Here is a 22,049-nt window from a genome sequence, read left to right as displayed (position 1 = left end):
GGCAGCTCCTGCCTGCAGTGCTGGGAAGGAGCACACAGTTCCCTGGGCCCCACCACACCTCTCACCCCTGGAAGGCTCAGCAGCTCACCCCGCCGTCCTGCGGCCCCACAGAGCCGCCAGCGCTGTCTCAGCCCTCCCTGCAGCCTCATCGGGTTGTCACTGCTGCCACCCAGTCTCCTCACTCTTAAAAATGGGCCTTGACAGTATCCTCTTTGACGGTCTTCATGGGAATTAAATGAGACAAGAACTGTTTTATTGTTACAAAATAGAGCTGAGTTCTTTCTACTCCATTAATAAATACCCAACACAGAAACACACTAACAATGCATTTCCGATAAATATAAGCTAATTTTTCTTAGAATTACTTACCTTCTTAAAATAGCCTTCATTTCTGTAAAATTAGACACTTCCATGGTTAAATCTCCTCAAGTATATCAAACATTTCCCTACTAGTTAAACTATTCACTCAATGGTGTTTACCTTCTTTTCAGAATGGCCTGAGGTCCTTACTGTAACCCAAGGGTGCCCCTGGTGAAGAAGGGGACCCCCAGCATAATACCATGAGCCCCATGTGCCAGGGAAGACACTGTGTCATCCCATTAATTAACTCCTGTCTGATGTACTGCTGCTCACCACAACCTCCCCTCGCAGATGGCTCCAGTCTCACAGCTGAGGAAATGGTGGCTCAGAGAAGGTCAGTAAATGCTGAAGGTTATCCATCTCCGAGGCAGTGAAGCTAAACCCAGACGGAGCCCATGGAGCCCCGACGCCTGGGCCCCTGGACTGCCCGGCGCCATCGCACCCCATTCCTGGCTGGGGCCCAGAGGCTTTGGCTGGTAGTGAATGTGACTTGGCTCTTAACCTCTCATCTCTATAGCCTGTCGAGCTTTAGACTGTGGTCAGTTAGTTATTTGGTTTTTGGCGTCCTCTCTCTGAGGAATTCTTGTTATGTTTTGGTGTTTTTAACCTGTCCTAGTCCGAGAAGTTAAATAAGCGAATCTCTTCTGATTGTCTAAAGGCCAATGGGCTGTAAGTGAGCCTCTGAGAAGTCCTCCCGTGGTGAGCTGTGACCCATGAGGACTTGCTCTTGGTCACCCTGTGAGCCTTTGACTGCCTTCCAGCTCCCCAGCTGTATTTCTGATCATCGAAGTTGTTTAATTTATGAACTCTGACCCAAGGGATATTATTATTCAACACAGACCTACTTGCATGACAAAGCAGATGTGAAACTATTGCAGTCACTGTTGCCGCTTTCCTACCCCACCGCTGTTTAGAGGCACTGTCCCTGTACAACTCTGGATTGGAAGGGTTCTTGTCTCCATGTCACAGACAAGGAAAGCAGACGCCTCCATGCACAAACCCAGGGTGCCCACGCCTGGCCAGGGGTGCTCTGCATACAGTTCCCTGGCAGTCCACACGGGCATGGCCAGCTTGGAAGTTTCCCAGAAGATTTATCAGCAATTGCGGTGCTTCATTATAGAACTAAAGAGACTTATAAACTCGCTCCCACTCTCAGACAGTCCTCACAATGATGCTGGAGCTGCCCCCCCCCCGGGGGGGGGGGTGCGCTGGACAGGAATCTGCGCCGCACCTCCAGGGGCAGCCTGCTGTGCTCAACAGGACAGTCCTCCCAAGGACACGCACCTCGTGCTGACAGCTGGCACCGTCCCCCGGGGTTGCAGAAGGGAAGGGGGGTTCCCAGCCGTGAGTGGAGGACTGCTGGGTAAACCGCATGGAAATCCCCACCCACAGGGAGGCTCAGACGTCAGAACGGAGAAGTACAGGGTGTCTCCTAGGGCTGCAATTTAATACCAGGGTGACATGTGTAAGGCCCCTTCCTTTCTTTGGGGGGGAGTGGACGGGGGTCGTAGACCCCATTTAACCAATCAGTGTGCCAAAATCCAAGGGGAGTGTTCCGTTGTCTAAGTAAAGCGGATTTTCCACAAACTTCCACTCTGACTGGAAGCCCAGACGAAAGTGATCCAACTAAAAAGCCCATGGCCTTTGCCCAGCCATCCTTTTTTCTGAGAATCCTCCCCAAACGTCAGCCGTGAATTGGGACAGCGCCCCCAACGGGCCAGCCGGCAAGAACGCTCCCGGCCCCAAACCAGGAGGGGCCGCCCTCGGGGCAGAGCAGCCAAAATTCACCCGCACGTCTGTCCCTACTTGGTCACCGTCCGGACACAGCCCGGCAGGGCCTGGTCACATCTGGGAGAGCTTCCGTCCGCCGGGACCTGCAGCCACCGCCCCTGCATCTGCCGGCTGCGGAGGACACAGAACAGTCAGAGCCCCGGCTCCGGCGCGGGAAAGTTGGCGCGGGGAAGAGTTCAGAAGTGGGCGGGAGTGTGTTTAAAAAAAAAGGGTGGAAACCCCACCAGCCAAGTCCGCAGAAAAAATAACTGAAGTCTGCCTATCGGGGCCGGAGCCCCTCCCCGCGGCCCGCGCAGAGGAGCCGACCCAGGGCCGCGTCCTCCGGCTGCGCAGGGTCAGCGCAGGCCCTGCGACCCCGCACCCTCCGCCGGCCCCTGGCCCTGCGCGCCGCGACGGCACCATCCCGGCCATCGCCGATGAGCAGCCTCAACGCCACTTCGCCCGGCCGCCACGGTGAGTGCCCGCCGCGGGCGGGGTCCGGGGGTCCGGCCAACTCCAGCCCGGGCCGGACAGGGGCGCGGGGGCCGAGCCGCGGCCCAGGACAAGGGGTGCCCGCCGGTTCAGGCCGAACCCCGCGCCATCCCAAGGCTCGCGGCGCCGGGTCGCACGGAGTTCCCTGTCCCGCGCCCGCCCGGAGGGACCCTGCCCCCGCCCCCACCCCCACCCTCACCCTGGGGGGGGGGGACTCGGAGCTCCCCCACCCTTGCGCGGGCTCTGCGCCCGCCGCTCCACCCTGACGCCCGGCAGTGTGCCCCCCACCCCCACCCCGGCGCGCGGGGTCCCGCCTTGAGCCCCGACCTTGGCGCGCGGACAGTGCGCCCCGGGCCCGGAGAGGCCTCCGCACCCCGCATCGCGTCTGCTCGGTTTGTTTCTTTGCGTGCCGGTCGGGAAGCATCCGACAGAACTTTCCCCTAAAAGCATAAATAAGTGACCTCCTAGGAGAAGGGGCGGAGGTTAAGCAGCCCAGAAAGAGTCAGAAGCTTCGCTAGGGCTAGGCCGCCGGCCCGGGACGTGGGCTCTTTTGGAGAAAACGCAGGGTCAGCCCACCGTCCCGTCTGGTTTGGGACGGGGCCGAGAGATGGCGAGGGGAGCTCGCCTCCACCAGGACTTCAGTGGTTTGTCATTTCCCATGGCCTGAGCCTGTTTCTTTTAGAAACCCGCGCGTTCTGTTGCTGACAGGAAACCATACACCCTGCGACTCGCTGGGAGGCTGTTCAGAAACATTTCTGGGCCGTCCCACGCCTCCCCTGGGCTGTGCAATAAAAAACGAAACGTGTATTTAGAAAAAGAATGAACGTGTATCCCTCTTACCCCAACCCTGGCCAAGTCCTTAGAAGCTGTGAAGGAATAAGCATTCTGAGTCTATAATGTAATCATGCCAGGTCATTAATGTGGTAACAATGCGGGTATTGGTGACACCCGCTCCTTTTACGTCTCTAAAACCCCGGTGGTGTGTGGCTAGGTCTGTGTCTGTGTACTGTGGGCCTCTGTGTGCGTGGCTGGCTCAGCTGGGTCCGGGCACACAGAGAGGGGTCACAGTGGGAGCCTGGCTGCTGTATTGGCATCATGTGTGCCACCTAGTAGCCAAGCCACCTTCTTAGCCACAGTTTTATCATCTGCAAAATGGGAATATAAAATATTCCTCATTGGACTGTGAGAATTCAGTGCGTGTTAGTGGCTCAGCACAGAGATGGAGGCAAACAAAGTGTGAGATGAATGTCAGGCATCTTTGTTCGGTTTGAGACAGTGGATCTGTTCGTTCATGTGTGTCTTAGAGTGTGTGTGCGTCAAGAAAGACACTGCTGAGCTCATGGGAGGGGGGTAGAATTGAGGGACAGAACCCGGCAATCATCCCGGTCAGGTGCTGAGGAAGTGCAGGCCCGCGGACAGGCCCTGTCGGCAGAGGCCAGGCTGGCCTGCCCCAGAGCTCAGCCCGCCCCTCCCCCAGCAGTGCTCTGGAATTCAAGTTTCAGACCTTGACCAATGGCTGCAAACACCGCCCTTCGGGGACGATGGGGATGCAGCCCCTACTTGCACACCATTCCAGATTTCCCTCAGGACAGGATTGCTGGCAGGCTCTCGGCTGTGGGGGAACCCTGCGGCCCTAGCTCTTGCTGCTAACTCAGGCAGGATGTCTCGGTTTACATCACTGTTCCTCAGAACCTGAGGTTAGAATGGAGAGGACCGCTACCCCCCTCGAGCCCCCCCTCCCCTCCCGCCCAGGCCATGCCTGCCCTACCCAGCTGGGCTCCCAGCCGCTCAAAGGCCACAGTTATTGCAAATGAGTTATGTGCAGAAATCCGTTGCCTTGCCCTTGGATGAAAGAGGTCAGCGCGCTTGTAAGGAGATGGCCAGGTTTGGCAGCCTGTGTAAAATGTGCTGCCTCAGTCGGAGCAGAAAGGATCGCATCTAGAGCCAAATGGAATTCCACCTCAGCCATTGCTCTACCCCTGCAGACACGGGTGGAGTAGGGAGTCACGTGGCAGGGGCACAGCCAGCACCTGGGCCTTTCCAAGGGTGCCATGTCTGGACAGTTATCTGGGGGCTTGCCGCGGACCCTGGGAAACGGGTATGTGGGGAGCGAGCCACCCGGGTTTGCAGTGGGAGCGCATCAGCCCATCTACAATGAGCAGGAAGAGGCCTCTTACCAGGCAAGCGGGGAAGGTTGGCAAATCAAGTCTCTTTGCCTCTTTGGGAGGCAAACGCCATTCTGAGGCCCCCACCGAAATACCTTCTAGAAACTGAGCAAACACCATGGGCCAGCAAGCACAAGCTAAAAGCTAAACAAACAAACCTGAACAATGAACGAAGAGCGCATGCTGGAGGAGGACACCTGCTGCCCACCTCGGGGGCAGCCACTTTATTGCTTTGTCAGAAGCCTCCTAGGAGCACTGCACGCGCACTAGTCTACAGTTACTTTTCACTCTACAAAAGGAAACTTATCTATGTGCTCTGCCTCATCTTGGTTTTTTTCTTAAGAATAGGTGTTAAAGATTACACCAGATCCTCCTCAAATGCACATTGGGGTTGTGTACAGTCTGATTGACTTTTTTCTAACCAGACACAGTTCTGCCACTCTACTTATAAGTGAGTTGTACATGCATGTGTTTGCATACTTTCAGGATAAATTCCCCCAGAATTTAACTTCTGGGACAAAGACTGTGTGGCTTTAAAATGTTAATAGATGCTGAAATTGCCCTCCAAAAGATCATGTGATTACAAACACCACCAGTAGCCAATGAAAGGTGCCCTGACAGGTGAGACTGGGCAGGGTTTTGTGCCCCTAGAGGACAGTATATTTCTTTTTCAGGGAAAGCACCTCTTTATGGCCTTGGCCCGTGGCCTGTCAGGTTCCCGCCCCCATGGGAAATGCCCCCACAAGTTAATGACGTGTCCTCCCTCCCATGGGGAGCTGGCGGTAGAGCAGGGGCCCGGGTCCCACACATGCTGTGGAGTCACCTGGGTTGGCCCCGCCTCCAGCCCTCACTGGCTTTGGGGAGGTCCAAAATGCCTCTGAGTCTCGGTTTCCTCGTCTGTACATGGGAGTAATAACAGCCTCTTCACAGGAGTCACGTGGTGGGCCGGGAATAAAGCTTGGCTCCATGCCCGGGAGCAGCGGTATCTGTGGCTGTTGTTGGCTGACGTTATCAGGGCCAGCCCTGCCTGCAGGTGCTGGTAATCTCCGTCTGGCTGCGACGCTGCTGTTTTGTTTTTGATAATGTAACAACGACAACAGCAGCACCTACATGCCAAGTCCTGTGGCGGCCTGGCCTGGGTCACCCCCACAGCCTGGTCTCACCGGCCTGGCCTTTTCTTACCTGTTTCTCTCAAGGCTCAGGGGGAAGGGTTCCCAAGAACGGAGGCCTCAGCCAGGCTGGGGACACCAGAGCTACAGATGCCAACCCGAGGGGGGCATGTGGGGACACGTGGGCCTGCTGTCCCTGTCCCTGCTGCCCTCCCCCCTGCGAGCTGTGCCTGGGGCATCACTGCTTAGCTTTGCACCCAGGGAGACTCTGTGTGGCACAGGCACTCAGGGCCTGCCAGGCAGCCATGGCTCTTCATCCAGGCCTGTGGTCCAGCCTCGGCTCACCACTGCCCACCAGGCTCCCTGTCCTGTGGTCAGGCCTGATCCACACGGGGCCAGCTGCTCTCCGCCCTGCCTTGCACAGCCAGCTCAGGCTTCCCCGGAGCCTCCTCCATGGCCCTCCTCGTGTCTGGGCCACCTGCCTCCAGAGCTTCATCCTCACAACTGCCTGCTTCAGCCCCACCCGATTCTCTGGGCACCTCCCCCACCCCACCCGCACACACAGGCACCGCCTGCCTGGCCCGCAGCTGCTTGTCGCTTTAGGCCTGGTTAATGCACTCCCACCTCCCTTGCCCTCCCCACACCAGAAAATCCCCACCAGGGCCCTGGGGACACTTGTCAACCCCAACAGACCCCTGGGCCTGTCCGCCTCACAGAATTCTGACCTCCCCAGGGTCTCCATGACTCATCTGCCGCCGAGTGGGCCTGGCACAGGCTGGTGCTCAGAGAGTGACGTGGAAGTGAATGGAGTGTCCGTTCCACATGTCAAGGTGCCTTTTAGAAACCAGACACTTGATAGCTCCTAGTCCAGGACTCAGCATATCTAGGGAGTTAATGAAAAATAAATTGAGATGCACAGAAAGTCAAACCAGAACAGATTCTACAACATGCAGACGGGCCCCGGCGGGCCCCGCCTGAGCATTCAGTCACACTCAGCATTCAGTCACAAAGGGCCGCCCTCAGAGGGCCACACTCGCTAGGTTAATGCTCTGTTGTCACCGTCTTGAAATTCTTACGTTTGGAAAGGGGTCCCACGTTTTCATTTTGCACTGGGCCCCAGAAATTCTAGCTAGTCTTCCTCGGGTAAACGGATAATAACCATTTCTGCCTCAGGGTGTGCGCGAGGACTGAAGGGGCCGTCCTAGGTCAAGGCCCCAGCACAGTGCCTGATACCTTCCTCACTGGACTCACTGCGCCTCAAGGGCACCGGAATGAGTGCTGGCACCCTCCCACCGCCACTTCCTTGTTCCCAGGCCTTCCCTCTGGCAGCCCGTTTGAACCCAGAGAGTAGCACCCAGCCACAGGATGGCACAAGCTGCCCAGGCCCTGAGCCGGGGCCAGGCCTCGGCCCCGCAGGGCAGGCGCCCTGCAATGGCTGTGGGGAGCTGCTCCTCCCTGAGCCGTGAGAGCTGCCACCAACCCCCTGCCCCTCATGTTTCTATAAAAGCAGGGGTGCAGTGAGTGCAGAGCAGCCCAGAGAGCGCGCGAGGCCCAGCGCTCAGTCTCCTTTACGTGATACCAGGGCCGGGCCCTCCGTGCTCCCCACCTCACCTGAGCACCAGCCCCATCTAAAGGGGCCTCACTGTCTCATTCTCCACGGGAAGAGAAGACGCTTTAAAGACACTGAATGAATGAATGAATGAATGAATGAATGAATGAAAGTTCCAACCCATGTAGACAAAGCCTGATCCACACAGAGAGCCATGTGGGTCCTGGATTCACCTGAAGCCCCTCCTGATCAGGGAAGGACTCCGCCACTCAGTGGCTTGTGTGATGAGAGCTCCCTTGGTTCAGCCCAGGGCCTTTCCATCCAGGAGCCCTGTCCCTGCCCACGGGAGCCGCCCCATCCAGGAGCCCTGTCCCTGCACACGGGAGCCGCCCCGTCCAGGGGCCCTGTCCCTGCACACAGGAGCCGCCCCGTCCATGGGCCCTGTCCCTGCACACGGGAGCCGCCCCGTCCAGGGGCCCTGTCCCTGCACACGGGAGCCGCCCCGTCCAGGGGCCCTGTCCCTGCACACGGGAGCCGCCCCGTCCAGGGGCCCTGTCCCTGCACACGGGAGCCGCCCCATCCAGAGGCCCTATCCCTGCACACGGGAGCCGCCCCGTCCACCGCCCGCAGGCGCGCCACCTCCTGTCTCTCCCACAGTCGTGCTTTCCTTTCCCTTGGGGCTGCCATTGACAGTTCACAGTGGGACTCTCAGGGCCCTTCATCGCAGGCCCTCTCCCAGCAGAGCTTCCTCTCCCCTCCTAGCCACTCCTGCCTGAGCTCCTGTGGCGGCCGGGCTGCCTGTGACCGGGTCCTGGGACTGCCTGTCATTTGAATCGTCACCCTTTAAGTTCCCATTTTAGTGAATTAATTTTAGTTGTGGCTGGAAACCTGGAGTAGTCCATTTTTAATTTCACAATCTCTGTTCCCCCTTTTCTACAAATTCTGTAAATTATCTGACCCACTCTCCTCTGATGGTTACTCTCTGACTCAAAGCTTCATTTCGAGTAAGTTATCTCATTTCACCCTGAGCAGCCCCGCGGGAGGTATTCTTATCTCCATTTTGCACGTGATGACACTGGAACTGAAGCAACGGCAGGTGATGTGGTTGCTGGGAGCGAAGGCCGGTGACCCGGGAGCAGCTCATAGAGGCAGGTTTCCAGGGGAGGGCCCAGCCCGCTCCACCCGCACACCGGGCGCTTGCTTAGGGCCACACCGGGCGCTTGCTTAGGGCCACACCGGGCGCTTGCTTAGGGCCACACGGGGCACCTTGCTTAGGGCCACACCGGGCGCTTGCTTAGGGCCCACACCGGGCGCTTGCTTAGGGCCACACCGGGCGCCTTGCTTAGGGCCACACCGGGCGCCTTGCTTAAGGCCACACCGGGCGCCTTGCTTAGGGCCACACCGGGCGCCTTGCTTAGGGCCACACCGGGCGCTTGTTTAGGGCCACACCGGGCGCTTGCTTAGGGCCACACCGGGCGCTTGTTTAGGGCCACACGGGGCGCTTGCTTAGGGCCACACCGGGCGCCTTGCTTAGGGCCACACCGGGCACTTGCTTAGGGCCACACGGGGCGCTTGTTTAGGGCCACACCGGGCGCCTTGCTTAGGGCCACACCGGGCGCCTTGCTTAGGGCCACACCGGGCACTTGCTTAGGGCCACACCGGGCGCTTGCTTAGGGCCACACGGGGCGCCTTGCTTAGGGCCACACCGGGCGCTTGCTTAGGGCCACACCGGGCACCTTGCTTAGGGCTGATGTTGCTGTTGGAGACCCACAAAAATATGTGTTCCCTTTAAACTCAAATAGGAAAAAATGAACTTTTAGGACTAAGCGTTACAGTTTTTATACCAATGCCACTATAAAAATCAATTTTTAATAATTGGGGAGAGAAGGGACTGTGAAGGCAAAGCACCCAGGCTGACGAAGGTCACACCTGCAGCCCATCAAGGCCTAAGAGTGGATGCCTGTTGGTCCCCAGACTGTCGCTCTCCCACCGGACCCTGCCCTGCTCCCCGGGCTTGGGCTCCGCTGCCTTCACAGGGCTGCCCCTCCTCCAGCCCTCACGCTCCTTCCCTGGCAGTCCTGCCCAGTGCGGTGTGACCCCCGGGCTGACCACATGTGGTGGCTGCTCTTGCTCCTGCCTCTCTTGCCCTAGAAAGAGTCACGGAGTCAAAGTAAATGCTCGAGGACACCCAGGACTCTCTCTGCCTCTGCCTCTGCCTCTGCCTCTGCCTCTGTCCCTATCTCTACCTCCGTTTCTCCCTCTGTCTTTATCTCTCTTTCTTTCTCTTACTCTCTTGGCTTTTTAAGGTAGGAAATTGGGCTGCTCATCAATTAAAAGTTTAAAAACAAGCTTTCTTTGCCCGGTGTCATTACTGGGGAAGCCGCTCATGTCCCTGTAGAAGGATGCACATGAGACAGGGGGAAGGATGAAGGGAGGCTCTTTCCAGAGCAGGGTGATTTCAGGTACCCAGGGGACCCCCAGATGAGGGCGTGGGGACCATTCAGAGGGAGGCCTGGGCAGAGAGAGCGATGGGACCTTCTTGGAAAGAGGCCCCGCAGAGGGCGCCCAGGGAGCCGGGCAGAGCCTGCTGGAGCTGCGCTGGTCACCCTGGATTGGGGGCAGGGGCCGCAGTGTGGTCTTAGCCCAGGGCCAAGGGCAGGCTGGTGAGTAGCGTTGGGCTACTCCACACCCTCTGGGATACACATGCACAGGGATGCGATCCTGTTCATGCCAGTTGGCAATATTGACACCGACGTTCAACAAGGTTGTTTCCCCAGGGCCTTTCTGGGCATCCGGGCACTGCCCAGCCTTGAGCCAGGCATGTCCCTCCACCTCCGGGACACGGCAGCTCCATGACGGAGGGGCTTGCCATGACCCCGTCCCTCTGCCCAGCTCCCTGCAGCCCTGAGGTCACTCTCCTGGCCTCAGAAGAAACAACCTTCCTTTGTTCACCCGCCTTTGCCACTTGTGCTGGCTCTGCCCTCTGGCAGCCCCCACCTGTTGGCCTGGCAGCTGCTATTGAAATGCTCAGAGAGGCACCGGGGGCCGCTGTGCCTACAGGTCCTGCCAGCTGAGGCCACCCCCACGCAGGTCCTCTCCACTGGGCAGGCAGTGGGTAACTGCCCCAGGGTCACCACAGGGCCACCGGGAGAGAATAATGCCCCACAGTTCTGGGGCCGCCTCCACAGGCCACCCGGGCTGGAAGCTCTGTTGTAGAGCTCTCCCAGGCGGGGGCTGGGACTGCAGGCACGTTACACTTCGCTGGCACTGTCAAGTCGGTTTCCTGCCTTCATTCAAGAGCCGCCCCCCCTCTGACAGGGACATACAGTGAAGCTCAGAAAAGCAACTTGACATGTGAGACTCACACAGGCAAGGGGAAGGAGGTGGGCAAGACTGGGACGAGGTTTCTGGTAACCTTCGGTGCACTGTTGGTGCCGCAGAAACTTGGTCACCAGGCTTTTAGTGGGGCTCAGGAGAGAGTGATGCTGAGGATGCTGGGACTGCATGTCACTAAAGAGAAGAAACTATGACATTAACCCTATGTTACCCGTACCTCTCTGCCCTACACACACCCACACACGTGCACAGGCACTCACACATACAGGCACATATACAGGCATGGACACATACACACATGCACACAGGCACTCACACATCCACACATGTGCACACACATATAGGCATGGGCACATACAGGCACTCACACATACACACGTGCACACGCATACAGGCATGGGCACATGCAGGCACACATACACACATGTGCGCACACATACAGACATGGACACATACGTGAGCACAGGCATACGCACACATGCACACACGGGAACACACACCCATACGCCCCTTACCACTTCCTTGCATTTCTCAGTGACAGACTGTGAGCTGAGATTCAAGTAAGAGCAGCACTCTCTTGGAGTCTAGTTTGGTCTGGAGCACAGCAGGCAGGTCTATGGGGCCTACTGACCCCCCTCTATCCCCACCCCCAGAGGTAACGGAAGCAATGGAGGAACTGCTGCCTACAGCGTCATTGGCCTTAGGTATGCTTTTCAATTTTTCTCTCACCATCATTTCCCAGGCACCAGCCCACCTCTTCACCTCAGTCTGGGATGTCCGCAGTGTGCCCGGCTATCGGTGCTGAGTTCTCAAAGCCCCTCTGTCTGGTCTCACCTAAGCCAGACCCCTCAGCCGCGTGGCAGACAGGGGCATGCTCACAGGTTGGGGGGTTCAGTGAGCTAGTTTGGGTTATTTTAGGTGGGGCCCAGCATTGCCTCTCCCTTGCATTCCCTCCTTGAACCACCCCAAGTCTATTCACGAAGATGGCGATTTATTAATGAGGCTGTTAATAAGTTGGCCTTCTCTCTGGCAGGGAGCCTTGCAGCGCACTCAGGTTCCAGGAGTTAAATTCTGGGGCACTTTCCAGATTTGACCCTACACAGTCCTCTTCACTCCCAGCCTATCACATAACAGGGGTCCTTTCATAAGCCCCAAGTTTCCAGTGACCCCTTGGGTAGCAGGTGGCAGAAGCCAGGAGCCTGCAGCTCTCCGTCCACTTCTGGGGTACGCAGTGCAGAGGGCCGCCTTCGACCCCACATCCAGGCTGGTGCCCTTTGAGTGTAATCCAGTGAGCGCCTCCTGTGAGCAAGGGCTGCATAGGAGACCCCGGGGGACACAGACTGTGCCTTCACAGGGTCTCCAGCCTCCTGGGAGTGGGAGCAAAACCAAGAACATCAGAGGCAAAGTGGTGCAAACACCATTCTCAGCCACTTGGTCCTCCGGGCCATTGGCCACACCTGGCTCATTCGTCCCCTCAGGAATGAAGGCACCTCTAGAAGAACGGCTTCCCTCCTGGGGTCCCCACTCCACAAAAATGGTGTCACAGCTACAGATTTCGACTGCAGTTATTTTAATCAGAAATGACGTTTCTACAAAATAAATTCTTGGATAAAGTCTGAAAATATAGGCGACAGAAGCCTCTCTGACACGGTTGTGTGGGAGTGAGCTGCCTGGTGCCCGCAGTCACCTCTGGACACTGAGGGTTTCATGGCACCATGTTTGCAAGCTCCTGCCGGCACCTTCTGGAACAGTTGCCTGAGGGCCCATCGCTCTGTTCTGCTGCCCGAGATGGTGCTCTGGGGCTTGGATCTCAAGGACCCTTCGTACTGGACATTTCCATCCTGTGACGCCATCGAGCACTCTCATTGGGTGAAGTGTGTGCCGTAGCCAGATCACGATGCGCACCCCCACTGTCAACCTTTACCAGTTAATCCCATGAGAAAAACTCTTACCAAACTTCGGGAACCCTATGGCCCCAGGAAGACAAGCTGAAAAGTTGGAAAGGAAACTGGATGGAAGATTTTATTATGAAACCATCTCCCCACAAATGCTTACTATCCACCATATACCTCCCTGGTCCGTCAGTAGAAACACGGAGTGTTACAGCGTGTCCCCTGTCCTCTGTCTTGGGGGTGGGGGAGGAGACCTCGGACCACGGACCCTTGCCCTCGAAGCATTGCCAGGCTCTTGGGCACCGAGGCGCACACATGGCAGGGATCAAAAGCATCCAGTCCTCCTAGTGGGAAATTTCCTGTCGAATGATTTCAGCTTCCAGACTGAAATGCCTGAGTCTTGTGATTATTCACTGAAAGAGCTAGTGAGATCCCCGTGTTTAAAGAACAAGTTCAGATAATGTAGCCCCCAGCTGTAAGCCGAGACCTAATGCGGCTGACACTGATGGCTCATCTGAAGTGTGGTGGGTTTCTCCTCAGCCAGATGGAGTCTTATCTTGTTGAGCTGAGAGTCTGTGCTGAAGAAGCAGACAGTGACCAGGACTGCTGTGGAGAATGCCCTAACCCCAGGGAATGACTAAGTAGGGCAAGAGGCAAGGATGTAAAAATAGGACGAACTGTGGGCATGCACGGGCACCCGCTCTGGACTGGGCTGGGCTGCCTGTCACAGGTGCCAGGAAATGTGAGCTGGGCTGTCCCTGGCCGCCAGCCATCCCCGTCCCTGTCCCTGTCCCTGTGAGCTGGGTCTGCAGGCCATGCCTCTGCCTCAGGACTCAGGATTTGGTTGTGAATGGCAGGGCTGTGACTTGAGCCCAAGTGGTCCAACCCTTGGCCATCTCTTAGCCCCTGCCCACCCCCCTTTCACTTGGGCAGGAAATGGGGAGTTCAAAGTGGAGCAGTTTCCTTTCACAGGAGGAGTGAGAGAACATTGTCTCCATGGGCGTTTTAACTCCTTCTATTCACACCAGGCTTTGGTGATCACCCCCAGGCCATTGCCTATTAAGAATAGTGGAGGCAGCACCGGTTTGGCTCAGTGGATAGAGCGTCGGCCTGCAGACTGAGGGGTCCCAGGTTCGATTCCGGTCAGGGGCATATACCTTGGTTGCGGGCACATCCCCGGTGGGGGGCGTGCAGGAGGAAGCTGATCGATGTTTCTCTCTCATCGATGTTTCTAACTCTCTGTCCCTGTCCCTTCCTCTCTGTAAAAAATCAATAAAATATATTAAAAAAAAAAAAAAAAAGAATAGTGGAGCTTCTGAAAGACCTTCTAGAATAGTGGTTCTCAACCTTCCTAATGCCACGACTCTTTAATACAGTTCCTCATGTTGTGGTGACCCCCAACCATAAAATTATTTTCGTTGCTACTTCATAACTGTAATTTTGCTACTGTTATGAATCGTAATGTACATATCTGATATGCAGGATGTATTTTCATTGTTATAAATGGAACATAATGAAAGCATAGTGATTAATCACAAAAACAATATGTAATTATATATGTGTTTTCTGATGGCCTTAGGCGACCCCTGTGAAAGGGGCGTTCGACCCCCAAAGGGGTCGCGACCCACAGGTTGAGAACCGCTGTTCTAGAACATGTTATTTTAAAGCAACTCATTTGTGTGAAAAGGTGTTGGTCGCTCACTGAGAAAACAAACGATGCTGAGAAAGTCCGAGCCCGTCTTTAAGACATTGCGGTCCAAGGCAGATGAGATCCATGGTTTCCTTCGGAGTCCAGGGGCCCTTGAGGCTGCTCCCCGCTCAGGGCGCTCCTGGGCCACTTGTTTCCTCACCTCTTCACTGCCTCTCCCCACTGTTTCCAGGACGTTCCCTTCTGAGGTCCCACTGCCCCGAGCCATGGTTATCTGAGTTCCTTGGCCTTAGTTCGTGGTGTGTTTACTGAGCCAGCAGCCTCCAGCGGCCTCCGTACTGCTGCTAAACGCTGCCCAGATCCCCTCCAGCCTCCCTGAGCCAGACCCAGGCTATGGCCACTTGGATTGGCCACTTGTCCTCTTCTGGGACTTTACGACCTGGAGCTCGGGATTTCCTGGGCAGTCCCTCTGTGACAGGGCCACACCCATCCGTGGGGTTGCCTGGAGAAGTCCCAGGGGCTGGGGCTACAGCCCTCACCTGCAGAGATGGTCTGGACCCTGCACAGGCTTTAGGTCAGAGGCAGACTCACCCAGGCCGCCTTGCCAGCTGCTGTCAGCTCCAGCACTAACCAGTGAGAGTGGCCTCGGGATAGACTTCACCCCATTGGCCTCTGCGACCCTGGGGTCCTACAACCTCATGGGGGTTCAGGCTGCAGTGGGCCCAGGTGCAGCTGGACTCTAACCCGTAGCAGGTGGGCGCGGACCTGGACAGTGTCCTGTGTTCTAACGTCACGTGGGTTGAAAGTGCAGGTTTCGGGTATGACAGACCTGTATTCAAGGTGCACATAAGCCACTCAGTGGCCCCGAGCTTCCGGCCCTTAAAAGCAAAGGTAGGTTAAGGCCCAGGCCTCGCTGGGGAAGCACTCAGCAAATGTTAGCCTGGGAGGAAAGAGAGAGACCCAGGTACACAGAGACTTACATGGAGGCCTGCAACACAGGCCAAATTCAGCCTGCAACCTCCTTTTATAAATAAAGTTTTATTGGAACACAGTTGTTTATGTGTCTATGACTACTTTGGTGTAAGAAAGGCAGAGTTGTCACAAAGAACTTATGTCCCACAATGCCTAAACTATTTATTACGTGCCCTTTATGAAAAACGTTTGCTGACTCCCTAGCCAGTTTGGCTCAGTGGTTAGAGTGATGGCCCGCAGACTGTAGGGTTACAGGTTTGATTCCAGTCAAGGGCATGTACCTCAGTTGCAGGCTTAATTCCCAGTCCTAGGTTGGAGCACGCGCAGGAGGCAACCAATCGATGTGTCTCTCTCACATCAATGTTTCTTTCTGCCTCTCCCTCTCCCTTCCACTCTCCCTAAAAATCAATGGGAAGAATATCCTCCGGTGAGGATTGCCAACTTCTGACTTAAACCAACAGGAGAATTCTCATGGTTCCACTTCTAGGCCTGAGCCCACCTGCCCCATTGCACCTCTCTTTGGGGACACCATGGCTTCACCGATGGACAAGAAGCCATGGAAAAGGCCCGCAGCCAAGGTCAGGGACCCGGCAGCAGGCAGGGAGGCCCACTTGGGTCCGGCCAGGCCTGGGTGATGCGCCTTGGCTCCCGTGACTCGATCTTCCGAGGCGGCCAAAGGGGCGGGTCCTCCCTGTAGCCTCTCTCTTGCCCTCCTGTCACTCCCTCTGTAACACAGGCACGTGGGGCCACTGCTGACCAGCAGAGAGCCCTCACCTCAGCCAGCACTCACGGGACAGGCTCTCCCTGGCCTTCAGCTAGAGAGCCAGCCCGCTCGCCGAGCCTTCAAAGAGCCGGGCCTCTCACCCAGGGTCCAGGCAAGGGGATATCCCACCCCACGTGGCACTGTCAGGCCAGGGCACTGCACTAACCGCTGGGCCCTCCCCCCTCTTCTCGGGTTTGGAGATGGAGACTCACAGGGAGCAGTGTGGCCGATTTGACCAGTTACAAAATGGTGGGCCCTGAGTTCGACCCTGCATCTGTGCCCTGGCCTTGGCCTCTGCCCCTGACACCAGCAAGCTTGTGGGCCAGGGGTCACGGTCCATGCACACCTATTGAGCACCAACTGCGTGTCAGCCCTGGTTGAGGTCCCGAAGGGGAGCTCACATTCTGGTGGGATGGACAGGTGGACACGAGATACGTGGGTAGAAGGCGCAGCTGTCAGGTGGTGCTAATCAAGTGAGAGAGACAGAGAAGGCCACGGGGTACGAGGGGTCCCATTTACAGAGCACGGCCACAGAAGTCTCTGTTCGGGGAGGTGATGTTTTAGAAAAGCCTAAGGAAACACAGGGCTGTCTGAGAGAAGACAGGCGAGGCAGAGAGCACAGCAAGTGCCCAGGCCCTGAGCCAGGAAGAGGCCTGGCCGGATCGGGAACAGCCAAGAGGCCGTGCGGCTGGGGGAGAAGGGTGGGAAGTGGAAACTAGGAGGTGAAGTCAGACAAGTGAGGTGGCAGAGAGCCCGTTCACCTGTTGGAGCTGCTGGGATTCCATCCTCCTCCTGCGTGTGGGTCCTCCACGCCCCTGTTCATGACCTGTAGGAGGCTCTGACCCTGAGAGAGGAGCCCTCAGCATCTCAGCTAATCTCTAGCAAGGGGCTGCGAGCTGGGCCAGCATGCCTTGTGGTGGGAGCGGAGGGGGGAGGAAGGGATGGTGGAGGATTCCTGAGGAGCACCTGAGCGATGCCTTAGTTGTGGGTATGGACACACACACACACACACACACACACACACACACACACACGGAGGCGCCCCAATGTCCGTGCCCTTAGAGAGCCAGCCTTCAGTCTCAGCTCAGCTGTGCCCTTCAGGCCCACGTGGGGGGTCCCCACATGCTGGGGGTGGGGGATGCATGGGTGCCTGCCCTGAACCCTGGCTGAGGACAGCCCTTTGCCTCACAGGCAGCCGCCCGGCTTGACTGTGTCCGAGTGCAAGGGCGCTATATTTCTTCCCTCCCCTTCGTTCCGCAGATGGAAATGGCTTTCCCGCAGGCCTGCCTCTGATAAGGCCCAGGAGTGACGAGGGCAGAGCTAAACCTTTTATCAGGCAGCTGCAGGGGACTCGGGCCGCGCTGGCAGGTCGGGTGCTGATAAGGTGGCCCCGGGCCCGGCCACTCACAGCTGATTTCTGAGGCCGGCACCTGGAGCCCAACCCTCAGGGACCGCGAGGCAGGGAGCTTTCCTGCCTTGGACACCAAGGCAAGCTTCTGGTGGCCACAGGCAGTAGGACTGCGGGAGCCATTGGGGACAAGGGTTTGGCCAGGAAGTTGATGGGGCAGCGGTCTCTACAGGGGCCTTCGGGCGGGGAGCAGGCGGGGGAGCTGAGCCTCCCATGGTGCATCAGGACTTCGAGTGGGATCTGAACCCGCTCAGGTTCCCTGGGCGGCACCCGCTGCGTTCTATGGGCAGGACACTGCGACTAGGAAATGGAAGGGCTTCTGATGTGTGACCAGGTTTGAAGCCAGGTTTGCTGGCCCCTTGGCTGCCTTCCTCCCTCCTGGGAGCTCTGATTGGAAGGAGAGTAAAGAACTGGTCCCCCAACCTCCACCCCGCATGTCACGCACACCCTATTTAAAGGCAGAAATCCTACCTTCAAAAGTTAGCTCCTCGTCCTTTAGGCTTGGGTCCCTGTAAACTTCCTACCCTTAGGGTAGGACAGACTGGGTTAGCGGGTTGTCTTTGAGCCTAGTTATCCAATCTGTAAAATGGGCCTCTCTGACCTTAATTATCTAATCTGTAAAATGGGCTGTTCATCCCAGCTTCACAGAGCTGTGCTCAGTGCACCCCAGAAACCACAGATGGAAGGCACATCACCGCTGGCCACCAGGACACCATCACCAGCTCAGCCTCACCCTGGGTGGCAGGGCAGCGGGCCCTTGGGTTCAGGTGTGGGTTTGTCCTCACTCTGTCCTTGGCAAGGGATGCTGTCTCCAAGCCTGAATCTTCTCCTGCATAAAGAGGGGTGGACATACCTGCTGGCAGGGCTGCCTGGATTTCAGCTGAGGAGAGGCACCACACACTGTGTTGTCCCACGGGAGCAGGTTTTGTGAGAAGCATCATCAGTGTGATAAGGTGCAGGGACGCCCCAGCATGGAGCAGACCCATGAAAAGCAGCCAGCATGAGCCCAGCGACATCTGGCTGCCCTCCGCCCAGGCTCTTGTGCACACAGATGCATACAGAGGCCACGGGCCGCCAGCCACAACCTTCCCACAGGGCAGGGCGGGCAGGGCCGCAGGGCACCCTGCCAGTGGCTGGAACCTTTCCTGGAAGGTGCTGCCACCCAGAGGTGACCACAGGATGGTGCCAGGGAGGGCCCAGAACTTGCGGGAAAAGCTGGCGGCATGCCAGGGTGTATCTCCTACTCAAACCCCCAACAGCATCATGCAGGTGATCTGCCCTGAGATGGAGCCTGATCTCCAGGCCTGGGGTTGCAACTGAAATATCGAGAAATGTGACTCTCCCAGGCACCAAGGCTGGCAAATGCGGAAGCCAGAGAAAGGGCCGACTGAGGGCGGGCAAGGGACCAGCCAGGGGCTGCTCAGGTGAGCTGGTGCCTGGGGAAGGTAGAAGGGGCTTCTCACATCCCTTCCCTGAAATCAGTAAGTGCATCGCTGAGTCATTAGAGTCACGGGAGTAGCGCATGTAGCACACTCTGCAGTGTGGGAGGTAAGCACCAGAGGTGGTTTTGACCACCTAGCACAGCGATGGCGAGCCTCTGACACACGTGTCAGAGGTGACACGTGAACTCATTTTTTTGGTTGATTTTTCTTTGTTAAATGGCATTTAAATATATAAAATAAATATCAAAAATACAAGTCTTTGTTTTACTATGGTTGCAAATATCAAAAAATTTCTATATGTGACACGGCACCAGAGTTAAGTTAGGGTTTTTCAAAATGCTGACACACCGAGCTCAAAAGGTTCGCCGTCACTGCCCTAGCCCCTAGTAGGTGCTCAGGGGCCTTGGTCTAGCGATGACTGCAGGTGTCTGGGTGACTTCTCTGCTGCTTTTACTGAACTGAGGGAGCTTGCACTCCATAAGCTTTTCATGACTACCTACTATGTGCCGGCCACACTGCAAAATGCTGGGACGTCGGGAGAAAGACGCCCTGCCTTTCCCGCAATGACAGGAGTCCGCTCTGACATGTTTGATGAGTCTGTCCCAGTGACAGGAGGTCATTCCCCCTGGAAGGGCAGAACAAACACCCGCTGTGGGTGGAGCTGGGCCCGTGTGGGTTGATGTGTGTGCATCCACCATACAGGCCAGGAGTGGGCATTTCAGGCCAAGGGAACGGCATGAGCCAGCACCAGGGAATGGGGAACAGAGGGAGTCCATGTGACCTACATGGGTGTGACCCACAGGGGGCTCCTGTGGGGCAGGTGGGATGGGAACTTGTGAGATGACAGTGTGGGACTCAGGCTGGCTGTGCCTGTGGCTTTGGCTCATGACCGGGAGTGCCGTCCTCTGGGTGTGTCCCTGCCGGGAAACTCTCAGCCTATCTGGTGAGTTGACGAAAGGACTGAACAGTCTGTGGAGTTGGCATGTAATTTTTAGGACATATTTATACTAAAAAAAAAAAAAGTGTTGTTTATCTCAAACTCAGATATAACTGGGTTCCTGCACTTTATCTGGTAGCACTAGGAAGAGGGGCCCTGGGCATGGGTGTTTTCTAAAGGGTCCCAGGTGATGCGAATGTGCAGCCGGAGCTGAGAGCCATGAGCCAGAGGCTCCTGCTGCTGTGGCCGGCCCACCTCCCTGAGTCCCAGGCCAGGCCCCGCTGCACAAACTTCTGCGTAGATGGAGCATTGCTAGTCTCCAAAAGCGTGACTCCCTTCTCACTCATCCCTTCCACCCACCTCACAGATGTCTCCCACAATGGTTGAAAACCGCTTTTTACATAAATTTGAAAATCTGAAACATAGTAATTTTTAAATAATTTGAAAATTACTTTAAATAATGTGTGGAAGTGATTTAATAATTGAATATACTTAAATACAAAATAATAAATCATTGTTCATAACCCTTCTATCACTCCCAACACACTGATGTCTCTTTCATCAACTTGTAATTATACTCTTGCCAGAACCTCAAATTTCCTAAACCTCAAGACTCCCAGCCTTACCAAGTGTGCCTTCCTGGAGCCCCGACCTCACACCATACCTCCCTCTCCATGTCCACTATCCTCAGTTCTGTTGGTCTCTCATTCTTGGTAGCTCTCAAATGTTTTTTTAATCTTGGAAGAAAGAAGCCTTCCTTCCCTTCATCCCTGAATTACTTCAGAATTTCTAAAGAGTCCCTTTTATTCCCCTGTAATCTCTCACCTGCTCACTCCCCACAGAAGACCCAGCTTCTCTCACCTGGCCTTTAAAACTCTTCATAGCCCATTATTCACCAAGCAGATAAATAGTACAGTTTATTAATGATATTGAATGCAGTAGTGATGGTAGGAGAAGTAATAAGACAAGGAAAAAGAAGAGAGGGAATAAACTCAGTATAGCTACTGGATTTAGTTATTCTTGTTTTTTTCTTCCTTTTTTTCTTCCTAACTAAAACTGATGCTTTTATTTTTCCCAAAATACAATTCAAAATAGTTCTCTGAAAGGTGTAAAATTAAAAGAACACCTGCATTTGTTTTAATATAAAAGCATCCATACTAAAAATAATAAGCTTATTTGAAATCTGTTAGACTATCTGGTTTTTCTGGGAGACCTAATCCTGATACTCAAATGGACCCAACCCTACTGCTGGCAAATGTCTGTTTGTTTACTCTGTTTTCACTCTGTTGCTTGACCTGCTTAAGAAATTAGACACCCGTCTGACAGAATAGAAAACCGTGTTTGTACTTACCCTCCTGCCCCTAAAATTGTGTGTGAGATTTCAGACCTGCTCTTGAAGTGCTGAGATCACCGATGAGGAAGGTGGGCAAAGCCTCCTGGGTGTAGTGACTGCACCGAAACCTCAGGAGTGAGCCAGGTCACCACCCTGCTGGTCCCTAAACACCCACCAGCTGCCCAGCTTCAACCACACCCCTACAAAACTCTAAGGTGAAACAAGTCGGAGTTGGTGGCTTTTTCTGATTAGTCTCCAGGGCATTTGTCGCCTTCTATGAAAGAAACATTTACTTTAGATGGCAGTTGATTTGTATCAAGGGGTTTCAAACTGACAGAGGAAGAGTTACGAATGTGTTCGTGGTGCCTTTGCTTTTGCAATATTAATGTGGGGAAGTATCCCTCACAAGACCTGAACTGCAGCTGGGAGCTGGGGTTGGGGCTAGGGAGATGGAGCAGCAGTGTGCCTGGTGACGTTGGGACATCGGTGTCATAGAGAAGCCGCTGTCAGGAAAACAGGGAAGGGTGGGGTCAGGGGTGCTGGGGCAGAGAGTGAAGAGAAATGGCTTTTCCTCCCCATGCTCAGAGGCAGCACAGGGCCTGGCGCCAGGGTCAGGACACTTCCTGGCTCTGTTGTCTGATGCAAGATGAGGTGAATCCGTGATTTCCTGACGCTCCGTCCCTGTCCTGACACCCAGAGAACAGAGGAGGCTAACAGCACAGAGGGGTGCTCGGGAAGCCATGAGCAAGCACTTCCCGCTCCCCAAGTCCCAGGAACAGGCCTCAGACCTCTCCCCACCAGAGGCCCTGTGTGAGGAAAGGGGGTGGTGACAGTGGTGTGTGCAGTGTGTGTGTGTGGTGTGTGGTATGCGCT

General features: G+C 55.8%; 1 protein-coding gene across 1 annotated transcript in view; it reads left to right on the top strand.

The window, feature by feature from the left end:
• Nucleotides 1–1,732: 1,732 nt before the first annotated feature.
• GYPC (glycophorin C (Gerbich blood group)) overlaps nucleotides 1,733–22,049 on the top strand; it is a 41,806-nt gene continuing 21,489 nt past the window's right edge. Inside the window, exon 1 of the mRNA XM_036320001.1 lies at nucleotides 1,733–2,604. Coding sequence (XP_036175894.1) covers nucleotides 2,568–2,604 — 37 coding nt within the window. The 5' untranslated portion in view covers nucleotides 1,733–2,567. The remainder of the gene's footprint in view (nucleotides 2,605–22,049) is intronic.

Source organism: Myotis myotis, unplaced genomic scaffold (assembly GCF_014108235.1).
Source record: "Myotis myotis isolate mMyoMyo1 unplaced genomic scaffold, mMyoMyo1.p scaffold_m19_p_8, whole genome shotgun sequence".
NCBI lineage: Eukaryota > Metazoa > Chordata > Mammalia > Chiroptera > Vespertilionidae > Myotis > Myotis myotis.
The sequence above is the reverse complement of the archived record's forward strand: the minus strand, read 5'-3'. Positions and strand labels throughout refer to the sequence as shown.